Source organism: Oreochromis niloticus, linkage group LG18 (genome assembly GCF_001858045.2).
Source record: "Oreochromis niloticus isolate F11D_XX linkage group LG18, O_niloticus_UMD_NMBU, whole genome shotgun sequence".
Taxonomy (NCBI): domain Eukaryota; kingdom Metazoa; phylum Chordata; class Actinopteri; order Cichliformes; family Cichlidae; genus Oreochromis; species Oreochromis niloticus.
The window spans coordinates 1,536,120-1,548,496 of NC_031982.2; the positions used below are offsets into that span (position 1 = coordinate 1,536,120).

General features: G+C 41.4%; 1 protein-coding gene and 2 long non-coding RNA genes across 3 annotated transcripts; 1 reads left to right on the plus strand and 2 right to left on the minus strand.

The window, feature by feature from the left end:
• The first annotated feature begins 1,054 nt into the window (after positions 1 to 1,054).
• On the plus strand, positions 1,055 to 9,451 carry LOC109195384 (uncharacterized). The gene is made up of 7 exons (XM_019347380.2): positions 1,055 to 3,338; positions 5,998 to 6,130; positions 6,248 to 6,458; positions 6,565 to 6,698; positions 6,858 to 7,023; positions 7,208 to 7,501; positions 7,809 to 9,451. Exons 3-7 carry the CDS (start codon positions 6,349 to 6,351, stop codon positions 8,656 to 8,658), a joined length of 1,554 nt encoding a protein of 517 aa, XP_019202925.1. The 5' UTR covers positions 1,055 to 3,338; positions 5,998 to 6,130; positions 6,248 to 6,348; the 3' UTR covers positions 8,659 to 9,451.
• On the minus strand, positions 1,308 to 6,110 carry LOC112842732 (uncharacterized). The gene is made up of 2 exons (XR_003214733.1): positions 5,988 to 6,110; positions 1,308 to 5,905 (listed from the first exon to the last, which is right to left on the minus strand). It is a non-coding gene; the product is annotated as an uncharacterized LOC112842732 (long non-coding RNA).
• Positions 9,452 to 10,343: 892 nt separating the features above from the next.
• On the minus strand, positions 10,344 to 12,113 carry LOC109195703 (uncharacterized). Its single transcript, XR_002057259.2, has 2 exons — positions 11,533 to 12,113; positions 10,344 to 11,355 (listed from the first exon to the last, which is right to left on the minus strand). It is a non-coding gene; the product is annotated as an uncharacterized LOC109195703 (long non-coding RNA).
• Between the last annotated feature and the right edge of the window lie 264 nt (positions 12,114 to 12,377).

Sequence of the window (12,377 nt, forward strand, 5' to 3'; positions counted from 1 at the left end):
GTTTGCTTATGTTGTTAAATAAAGGCTAGATTTGACATTAATAGATGCCACAGATGTTCTAAAGCTGCCACAAAGCATGAAAAAAAAAAAAAAAAATAGACGTCTCCGAAAACGTCGGAGCATTTTTGCGAATATGTGATGTCTTGATAAATCAAGCAGATATTTGAAATTTACACAGCTACATTCTCGCCTGAAAATATCTTAAAAGTTTATTTTGTGACCCAGAAAAAGTAATAAGTTTTTTAGTCGCGCTCCTCCGCCATTGACGCGCTTACAAGTACGCACATATGGCAAGCCATTAGTGCCAAAATTCGCCACTTTTCTAACGCGTTTGATTAAGAAATGGCGTAAAAAACGCCGTTTAATTTTTCAAAACGCCGAAAAAAACGGCGTTGTTTCGACAAATGCCGTTTTTTCCGACTCTCACATGGCGCCCTGAACGCACCATCCGAGTGACGTAAAAAGCGGCGTTCAAAGACAGACGGAAACGCCGTTTTTTCCGCCACTCGGCAGAAAACGCCGTTCAAAGATGCATAAAAACGGCGTTTTTTACGGCGTTCTGTGCCAGCTGTAACGGCGTTTAAAACGGCGTTTTATTGAAATTATGCAGGGCACTCCCCATGGTTCCCTCATCCAATTACTTTCAACTCATTTCACCCAATCAAAGAAGACGAAGTGCAGACCACACTAATGCATCACCGATTCACCTTGCTGCTGAGTGATTGCCTATTCGGTACCAGTGCTTGTCACAGTATTGACTTGTATTATAATCCCACTATGCATTTTGATGTGTTTAAGGCATGATCAAGCAAACAAACGACAGAATACTTTTTCTGAAACCTTAACTGTGGTACCTGTTATGGCAGCTAACAGGTAATGAGCAGAGCTAGCTCTGCTAATTTCTGAGCTTCTTTCTTATTTTCCTCTTTACTTCTCTTAACCTTTAACTTATGTCTTAGCAATCAGATTCTGCCGTCATGCATTACCGCTCCGTGCTAGTTATGTTGACTTTTCTCTTCTTTTGTCTTCTCTTTTTCACCCGTATTTAGACACTCGCCGCATGGCTCCTTTGTTTACGTTAGGGATCAGCTGTTAGCGCTGTGCCCTGCAGCTGCGCTACCGGCAGACGGTAGCGTCCCCAGTGAGGGAAGAGACGGGGGTGATGTCTCCCGAGAAGGACACCTTACACACCATCTCTCCTTCCTGTAATCACTGTAAACGTGAGATCGCTCCCTGATATGATTGAGGAGCTAATGACGCTAACCCGGTCACAGTGGCAGTACCCCGACACTGCCCGGTACTCCCTCTGTGAGTAGGCTGCCCGGCTTCCAGCTGCTGCGGCCGGACAAGACGAGAGACAGCGGTGAGAGGAAAGGAGGGGGACTGGGCAGTGTTTGTTAAAGACGGTTGTGGTATCCCTGGGCACATTGCTGTGAAAGAACAACTCTGCAACAGAGACATTGAGCTATTAGCCGTTAGCATCCGTGGAGGCAGCCTGTGACTCTCTGTGGTCCGCAGACGCAATCTCCGAGAGCTCTTCTTCTAATATCAGGGGACTTTAATCATGTCTCGCTGGACTCCACACTGACCACCTTCACCCAGTATGTGACCTGCCCCACCGTAGGCAATAAAACATTGTACTTAATGTATGCCAATGAAAAAGTGGCATACAGTTCATCACCTCCCCCTGCCCAGGGAAGATCTGATCGTAATTAGTGCGCCTTGTCCCTGTGTGCAGCACTTAGTGTGCACGGAGCCACCAATCACCCACGCAGTGCCGAGATGGTCCACGGAAGGCATATGAATAAATAATAAAAGCAAATAAATGACAGAATGCTTTTTCTGAAACAAACGGAGACCTTAACTTTTATCAAAATACCGTTTTACTCAGTTTAAAGTAATACCACTGTATAATAGCCTTCAAATTTAATAATGTTAACAGTATCTCAGGAATATTTTTGCCCCATCAACATGCATTAAAATTAGATATGCAGTTTTGAATCAGACCTGTATGTACGTTTTCTGAAAAGTGATGTAAATAAATAATCTCAAAAACATGAAATAATTGTTTCCCATGTAAACTGGAGTTGTCCTTGTCAATGTCATCAGAGTACTCTGGATGTCTTACATGAATTTGAAACAGAGAGTGGCACATGACAGCGTTGCACATAACATAACTAGTTTACCTGTATGACATAAAGTAATTAAAATAAAAAAGAATCCATGTAACTTGGTTATGGCTTCTTTCTGGTAACTGTAGATACAAATCGGCTGCAGTGTGGATTATCTTGACAAAAGTATAAGATACTGAACCCGCTGATATGATGTGGTGGAGGAATACAAATACCTGGACACCCACATTTATACATTTGCTGAACTGGAAGATCAAAACAGAGGCTGTACACAAGCAGTGGATGGGCAGGCTTTTTTTTGTGAGCAAGCTTGTGTGTGCACCAAAATGTTAATGACAGGTGTTCTGTCAGTTCAGGTGAGTGCAGTGCACTTTGATGTGTTCTTCTTGGATCAGGAGAGCAAGCTCTGTGATTGGCCGCGCTTCGGAAGCTGTGGTGGAGAGGAAGTGAGTGAACAAACTGCCATGCATCATGGATATTCCTCTCAGTCCACCTCATCAGGCACCTCTCTAAAAGTGTGACTCTGGTCTGTTGCCCCAAAGGATACAGGAAATGCACTGATTTCCAGGACAGAATCGTGTCTGTTTAATGCTCCATGATGATAACTTTCCTATGAGCGTTTGAAGATCACTGACATCATGGCTTTTAGCCTCATTGTTTCTGCAAAGAGATTTCTCCAGTCACTGAATCTTTTGATAAAATATATTTTTATGCCTCTAGAGGATGGAATATTTTAAGTCTACAACAAACAAAAGAAACAACGTCTATTTATAGATGACCAGAGATCAAAGCTGCGATCATCCAAAGAGCCTCTTTCACAGTGGTAAATCCCTACAGGTCACCATAAAAAAAAGCCATTGATTTGTAGTTGAGCGTTAAATTGCATTGCAACTGAGCGGGTATAAAGTACCGGAGAAAATAGATTGAATGTTCTTTTGTTATGACTGATTTCTGGTCTAGTTACAGTTCACCAGCTTTAATAAAATCATGTCTACTTGCAATTTATGTGTAGTTGACCGGAAAATTAAAGCAGCGATCACTTGGACTATTCCTAGCACCCCCCCCTCACAGTGGTACATCCCTTCAGGTAGCCATTCACAAGTCTTGTACAGTAGAGCGGGACATTACATTTACTCTCAGCGGAATTCACTGGAGAAGGCATATAAGTTCATGCACTGCACTGGCCTGCACCACGATTATTATAAGGTAAGAATGAATTTTCTTCTATTCCTTATTTTCAGTACAGTAAAAAGTTCGTTAATATAAAGAAACAAAGAACTCATACTTTTGTTATATTCCGTTACAGAGCTAGCCTAACGCTTCGATGCTTTGTTTAGCCTTGCCGTCGCCTCGGCCACCATTGACCCAGACTGTCGCTCTGTGGTTGCTTTTTTTGCATAGTACTAAAAAAAAAAAAGTAAATCTGTGATATATGGTAGGTAAACGTAAAGGTAACTATATAAATGTGTTCAATGACTTTGTTGCTTTTGATGATTGGAGAGCACCCGCTTCAATTCGCAAACGAAAACTTTAGACTCGATGGCTCACGCAGCATGCCCACGTGACTTTACGTCGCATGCTCAATTATGTGGCTCTAATATTAGAGCCACGTATTAATATTAATATTAGATTTAACTCTACAGCCGAGTAATTATCCCAAGAGCCTTTTTCTAGTAAACGGGATTAACAGACTGTCAAACCATGAAGTCATAGTGCAACACCAAGTTGCAATTTCAGTAAACTCATCTGAATTAGATCGTGACAGATGTTCCGAATTTTCAGCTTTTGATGTCCACCCTGATAAGCACGCATGTGCCTTTTTAAATGCATGTATAGTTCTATCTACAATACCAGGATTTAGTAATACAGTGGTGTATACAAAGAGCCAAATGAGACTGTTAAGCTATCAGTAAACCCGACACTGCAGACTGAAAGACAAACCCCATGAACTGAAAACTGACCTTAAATATGAGTGTGGCAAATCCGCAGTGAAGAGAGATAATAATATTGATTATTTTAAAAAGTTCCAAGAATCCAAAACTAACGCACAGGAAGCCACAAGGTAGACAAACAAAGTGTACAACTTGAAACAGAACAACAGAGTAAGGAGCTGAGGAAAGCTGAGGGCTTAAATACTTGCGCAAGTTGATTAGGGAGAGAGGACGCAGCTGGGAGAAACAAGACACAGGTGAATTGAATCAAACAAGTATGACCAGTGGAAGCAAAAGCAAGTGCACAAAAGACTAGACGTCAACAATATAAAGCAGTAACCAACTAAAGATAGGACACAGAAATGCAGACTTTGCACTAGGAACACAGAATGGCAGGAGAACAGCCTCAAAGAGTAAAGAACAGTATATGCAGAAAATAAAGAATAAAGTTAAAAGACAGCGTGGTCTTCAAGAACCCAGAGTACAATACAAAAATGTTGTTTTATTCAATTGAACAAAACAATGTAGACCATGTTCATTTTTTTAATAAGTTGGAAAAAAATAAAAACTAATGACAGCATTTAAAATAAAAAAAGATGAATAACATAGATGGGAACATTTCACAATGGAATTGTAACATTATCAAAACTGATTTTTCAGATATGCAGAGTAGAAGACATGGATATTCAAATTTTTAACTTGGGTGTGTGTTTGAAATATGAAAATATTGGTTGACATCGTTGACATACTGTTATTAAAGACAGGAATATGTATGAAGAGTAGATTCAAAAGCTCTATTAACAGAACTATAACCTGTTAGAATCTGACATTTATTTCAGATGTATTCTGTAACCGTTCACAGTCTCAATACTGTGACAGAGTGTTTCCAAAAGTGCTCAGTCACAATTTTCAGAAGACTAACATGGAATTTTTGATTTATTTAAATATATAAACCTGTTGAAAGTAATAATTTAAATTTTTGTCTTTGTAGGATCACAGTAATGTTTAGATTTCTAATACAGTCCAAGTTTGTCCACGAAAAAACACCAGCAAGCAGGGTATGTCCTACAACTATCGTATCACTGTAATCGAACTCTCTTCCTTAAACAACAAGAAACATGAAGTGTACTCAGGAGCAGATTCGAGCGCAGGCTCAGAGTGAAGTTAACAGAAAACGTTCTTTACATCATAACCATCATCATCATCATCATTTATATAGCACTTTAAAAACACACCTGGTAGACCAAAGTGCTGTACAATAGAAATAGAAATATAGTAATAAAATAGAAAAACAGACAAGTATGTGTATGTGACGCAAAAGGTAAAATTAAAAACAAGGCTAGAATGCGTGAATGTTAACTTTGAGTTCTACAACTAGGAGCAAAATGCTATGAACATGGACTACGGTAGTTCATACTAGAGGGAACAGTAACATGATCTGTGGCTGCCGGAGCTTGGCAAGTGAAACAGTGGTGTGAGAGTTGATGGTGGAGCGGCACTGTGGGACCCATTTTTGTATTGTTACCTTATGTGTGCCGCTACGGGTCACCTTTTGTGTTTTTACGTATGGTGTGTTTATGGAAATGTATTGAAGATAAACGTAACTCAAGCCAGGTGTTTTTGGTCAGAACAAGCAGTTTGTAAACTCTGCGCTGTTATGATAAATGACATTGAATAAAGAGAAGCAAATAAAACTGATGAATACAAAAACAATCTTAACCGTACAAGACAAGTATAGATTGAGTTGGGCTGTTACAAGTTTAATTCATAACAGTTACATTGCCTCACCCCTGCCATCAAACCCTTCAGTGGCTTCAAGTGTAGGCGTAGCCTCTACAGGCACTGCAGCAGAAGGAAAGCAGAGTCAGGAGGGTCTTGGAAGAAGTTCAGAAAAGATCCAAATAGGCAGTCTGAACAGTCTTACTTGTTTGCAGGTGGAGTAATGCACGAATGGATAAAAAAGAGTGAGCTGTTGAGGAGCAAATGGAGATCCGTGTCCAGGGGAGTGATGCTATTGCGAGTGTGAAAGGTTGTCCAGGAAGTAACTAAGAAGACATGAACAGAGAGGTAAGTACAAGAGCTATGAGCAACGTGAGGCCAATAACTGACATTGGTTAACAGATAATATGGCAAAGACTGGTTGTGAACGGTGGTCTTAAATACAGCTGGCTTGATTTGTCTCAGGTGGTGATCCTCAGAGGACCGATGAAGTAGAGCAGCCAGCACCCCAAGTAGAGCAGGCACTGTGGAAAAATAGTTGTGACTCAACTAGACCATTACAAAGTATGGCCTGGAGGATTTTCATCTCAAGGTGCAAGAACATTCTTAATGACTGTACACGGCGGCTGCTGATGGACGATGTTGGGCCAGATGTGCTACAGTTAGCGTTAAGGAGGTATGATCAAAGCAAGATCGAAAACATTTAACATTTAAAATGTTTAAGGGGAATATGGCCTGAAAATATAACATGAATTAAGAAGTAATTTTTTGATATCTTTGAGGTTGGAGACTATGCAGAGAAGCCTTCAGTGGGCAAGAGGAAGACTGATCAATGTAACTGCAGCAGATCAACTTCTGCGTGACTTGGCTGAATTGATTCAGGAGGTCGAACTGTCTACTCAGCATGGCCAACAAGGTAAGCACATATTGTGTCGAGTCCTTGACTCACCAACAGTGTGAAATAAATTATGACTCTGTCTTAACCTATTTTCCAAATATTTACCTATTTACCTGATATATTTACCTGATATATGGGGTGCCTTTACCTATTTACCAAACGCTTATATATTTTCAGGCTGTTTTGGATACCAGGCACCAGTGGTTTTCAACAGAGGTAGAGGTAGATCCCTTTACCTTATCACTCGGGAACAGCTTTCATTCCTGAAGTCATGTGGATTCACTGCACCTCAGATGGCTGATATTTTGAATGTTTCACTTCGTACAATTCGAAGACGTCTGCGGTCAGTGACTTTTGAAACCAGTGTGACTTTCATTTCTTTGTGACACACACTCACTGTTTATTCAAATTAAATGGTATTGTGAAATTGTAAACATTAGTATATTTGAATGTGCACCACTAGTCAAGTAATGAAGTGTGCTGTTATGGTAGTGATAAATTACTCATGTTTTTTTGTCTGATTTCAGACAGTATCATTTCACCCGTGCATCAATGTATGCGGAACTGACTGACAGTGCCTTGGATGAACATGTGCAGGACATTGTTGCTGGCAATGAACAAATTGGTCCTGAGGCTGTCAGAGCCTCCCTGCGAGTACGTGGACTACATGTACAGCGAAGGAGGGTTCGAGCAAGCATGTTACGGATAAATCCTGGAGCAGCTGCCCTTAGAGCAGTTTTGCGGAGACCAGAACGAAGAACATATCAGGTTGCAGGTCCAAACTCATTGTGGCACATTGATGGAAATCACAAGCTGATACGGTAACCAACCACACTGATTTGTTGAACACCTATTTTGACCAAAGTGAAATTCAGCATTACATCAAATATAATTGTTGAACAATAAGACACCTCCAATAGAGCCAGGCCCTGGGATGGGCAGTCCTCTAACACAACTGGTTATGTTTAAAGGGAAAGATGAGAGAACACAGACAGCGCAAGCAACATACAGAGAAAAATTCAAACTTGACATGTAATAGTCCCATGTAAATCAAATAAGAGTGTGTTTTCCATTGTTTCAATAACAAAGCAGAAATAATATTTTTCTTCTTATGGACCACGGTTTTAGGTGGAGGATAGTCATTCATGGGGCTATTGATGGATACAGTCGTCTTGTGGTCTTCCTTCATGCCTCAAACAACAACCGTAGCAGTACCGTTTTATCAAGTTTCATCAGAGCCGTGGTATCCTATGGTGTACCCTCGAGGGTCCGGACAGACAGAGGAGGGGAAAACAATGCTGTCTGCCTGATGATGAACATTTTCAGAGGCTTTGATCGTGGAAGTGCCCTAAGAGGACGGAGTACCCATAATCAGAGAATTGAGAGGCTCTGGGGTGATCTGTGGCGAGGAATGACCAATGTCTACTGTGATTTATTTCACCACCTGGAGGAGGAAGGCATCATAGACATTGACAATGAAATGCACCTTTGGGCTCTCCATTACATCTATCTCCCAAGGATCAACAGAGATTTGAAAGACTTCACTCAACAGTGGAACAATCATGGCTTGCGGACAGAGAGACACTTGAGCCCATTACAGATTTTTGTCCGAGGCAGCCTCCAGCAACAGGGCCGAGCCTCAACTGCCATGCAGGACATCTTTCAGACTAGAGCAGCTGCTGCTGCTGGGACTATTGGTGGGACAGCTGATGGTAGTGTGACAGCCACTGAGAGTGAGACGACTGCTGCTCAGGGCTTAGGTACTGATTCTGGTGGTGGTGCTCATGGTACAGATGAGCTGGGATTGCTGGTCGACTGGCCTGAGAGGATTACTGTGCCAGACATTGAATTTACTCTGGACGGACCGATGATGGAGCAAGTGGTAGAACTATTTAATCCACTAACTGGCACCAGAGGGAGTCATGGTATTGAACTCATCTCTGGCTTAATATACTTTCTGGACTCGACATATCATTGAGACAGTTCAATTATTGACTGAAACATAATAGCAGCAAGTGGAAAGACTTCAAAATATCTAGGTGACTGGATACATATAATGTGAAAAGTTATAATACGTGTTTACTATGTACCACTGAGTAGTGGAGATACAAGAACGAGCTGTGTGACACTGACAATAAAAAATGATGAGTGATTTTTAAAGTGTATAAGATGGAAGTTGTGAAATGGAAAGTATACATCTGAAGCTGAATCTCGATAAAGTCAACTTGATTAATCTAAAAGTTACAGCTGTTGATATTGATAAATACAACTATAAAGCAGTGACAGTAAATAATTAAAAATAAAAAACTGTATAGTAGGTCTTGAAGTGGCTCAGTATAGTGTAGTAGATATAAAGTGGTTTAGCGTGTGTTTGATGTTGTGACAGTTCACAGCGAGCACATTATGTTTTGCTTTGTACAGATTATGCTTTGTACAAACATAGTTCTGAAAATACTGGACTCCAGTGTAAAATGTGAATAAAAAAAGAGCAAGCACTGATTTGCAAATGTGAAAGGCAAAGTTTGTTCACAGTAGAACATAGAAAACATGTCAAGTGTTTACACTGAGACTATGTCGTTAAAAATAAGTCCATTTTAATTTGATGGCAGCAATATGTTTCAAAACAGTTGGGATGGGGCAAGAGAAGGCTGGAAAAAGTGGTACTAAAAAGAAACAGCTGCAGGGATATTTTAAAAGTAACAGGTCAGTTACATGATTAGATATTAAAAGCATCTTAGAGAAGCAGAGTTGCTCTGGAGGAAATATGGGCAGAGGTTGATCAATCTGCAAAAAAACTCCATTAACAAATTGTGCAACAATTTCAGAATAATGTTCCCAAGTGTAAAGTTGTAAAGACTTAAAATATTCCATCCTCTAGAGGCATAAAAATATATTTTATCAAAAGATTCAGTGACTGGAGAAATCTCTTTGCAGAAACAATGAGGCTAAAAGCCATGATGTCAGTGATCTTCAAACGCTCATAGGAAAGTTATCATCATGGAGCATTAAACAGACACGATTCTGTCCTGGAAATCAGTGCATTTCCTGTATCCTTTGGGGCAACAGACCAGAGTCACACTTTTAGAGAGGTGCCTGATGAGGTGGACTGAGAGGAATATCCATGATGCATGGCAGTTTGTTCACTCACTTCCTCTCCACCACAGCTTCCGAAGCACGGCCAATCACAGAGCTTGCTCTCCTGATCCAAGAAGAACACATCAAAGTGCACTGCACTCACCTGAACTGACAGAACACCTGTCATTAACATTTTGGTGCACACACAAGCTTGCTCACAAAAAAAGCCTGCCCATCCACTGCTTGTGTACAGCCTCTGTTTTGATCTTCCAGTTCAGCAAATGTATAAATGTGGGTGTCCAGGTATTTGTATTCCTCCACCACATCATATCAGCGGGTTCAGTATCTTATACTTTTGTCAAGATAATCCACACTGCAGCCGATTTGTATCTACAGTTACCAGAAAGAAGCCATAACCAAGTTACATGGATTCTTTTTTATTTTAATTACTTTATGTCATACAGGTAAACTAGTTATGTTATGTGCAACGCTGTCATGTGCCACTCTCTGTTTCAAATTCATGTAAGACATCCAGAGTACTCTGATGACATTGACAAGGACAACTCCAGTTTACATGGGAAACAATTATTTCATGTTTTTGAGATTATTTATTTACATCACTTTTCAGAAAACGTACATACAGGTCTGATTCAAAACTGCATATCTAATTTTAATGCATGTTGATGGGGCAAAAATATTCCTGAGATACTGTTAACATTATTAAATTTGAAGGCTATTATACAGTGGTATTACTTTAAACTGAGTAAAACGGTATTTTGATAAAAGTTAAGGTCTCCGTTTGTTTCAGAAAAAGCATTCTGTCATTTATTTGCTTTTATTATTTATTCATATGCCTTCCGCGGACCATCTCGGCACTGCGTGGGTGATTGGTGGCTCCGTGCACACTAAGTGCTGCACACAGGGACAAGGCGCACTAATTACGATCAGATCTTCCCTGGGCAGGGGGAGGTGATGAACTGTATGCCACTTTTTCATTGGCATACATTAAGTACAATGTTTTATTGCCTACGGTGGGGCAGGTCACATACTGGGTGAAGGTGGTCAGTGTGGAGTCCAGCGAGACATGATTAAAGTCCCCTGATATTAGAAGAAGAGCTCTCGGAGATTGCGTCTGCGGACCACAGAGAGTCACAGGCTGCCTCCACGGATGCTAACGGCTAATAGCTCAATGTCTCTGTTGCAGAGTTGTTCTTTCACAGCAATGTGCCCAGGGATACCACAACCGTCTTTAACAAACACTGCCCAGTCCCCCTCCTTTCCTCTCACCGCTGTCTCTCGTCTTGTCCGGCCGCAGCAGCTGGAAGCCGGGCAGCCTACTCACAGAGGAGTACCGGGCAGTGTCGGGGTACTGCCACTGTGACCGGGTTAGCGTCATTAGCTCCTCAATCATATCAGGGAGCGATCTCACGTTTACAGTGATTACAGGAAGGAGAGATGGTGTGTAAGGTGTCCTTCTCGGGAGACATCACCCCCGTCTCTTCCCTCACTGGGGACGCTACGGTCTGCCGGTAGCGCAGCTGCAGGGCACAGCGCTAACAGCTGATCCCTAACGTAAACAAAGGAGCCATGCGCCGAGTGTCTAAATACGGGTGAAAAAAGAGAAGACAAAAGAAGAGAAAAGTCAACATAACTAGCACGGAGCGGTAATGCATGACGGCAGAATCTGATTGCTAAGACATAAGTTAAAGGTTAAGAGAAGTAAAGAGGAAAATAAGAAAGAAGCTCAGAAATTAGCAGAGCTAGCTCTGCTCATTACCTGTTAGCTGCCATAACAGGTACCACAGTTAAGGTTTCAGAAAAAGTATTCTGTCGTTTGTTTGCTTGATCATGCCTTAAACACATCAAAATGCATAGTGGGATTATAATACAAGTCAATACTGTGACAAGCACTGGTACCGAATAGGCAATCACTCAGCAGCAAGGTGAATCGGTGATGCATTAGTGTGGTCTGCACTTCGTCTTCTTTGATTGGGTGAAATGAGTTGAAAGTAATTGGATGAGGGAACCATGGGGAGTGCCCTGCATAATTTCAATAAAACGCCGTTTTAAACGCCGTTACAGCTGGCACAGAACGCCGTAAAAAACGCCGTTTTTATGCATCTTTGAACGGCGTTTTCTGCCGAGTGGCGGAAAAAACGGCGTTTCCGTCTGTCTTTGAACGCCGCTTTTTACGTCACTCGGATGGTGCGTTCAGGGCGCCATGTGAGAGTCGGAAAAAACGGCGTTTGTCGAAACAGAACGCCGTTTTTCTCGGCGTTTTGAAAAATTAAACGGCGTTTTTTACGCCATTTCTTAATCAAACGCGTTAGAAAAGTGGCGAATTTTGGCACTAATGGCTTGCCATACGCACAGGCTCCGACAACCGCGCGGACAAATGCGATCCTCCTTTTCCCCCAGACTACCCTTTCTGGGTCACAAAATAACCTTTTAAGATATTTTCAGGCAAGAATGTAGCTGTGTAATGCTCAAATATCTACTTAATTTATCAAAATATCACATATTTGCAAAAGTGCTTCCACGTTTTCGGAGAGCTCTGTTATCCACCAGCGCAATAGCGAACAGGTGTTCCAGATCAACTGGCGTTGGTCGAACAGATGTGTG

Excerpts from the sequence above, each read along its gene's own strand:
- LOC109195384 (XM_019347380.2), top strand. The coding sequence starts at position 6,349 with ATGGCCTGGAGGATTTTCATCTCAAGGTGCAAGAACATTCTTAATGAC. Across the intron at positions 6,459-6,564 it reads CTACAGTTAGCGTTAAGGAG|GTTGGAGACTATGCAGAGAA; the intron begins GTATGATCAAAG and ends GATATCTTTGAG. Across the intron at positions 7,502-7,808 it reads GGAAATCACAAGCTGATACG|GTGGAGGATAGTCATTCATG; the intron begins GTAACCAACCAC and ends CCACGGTTTTAG.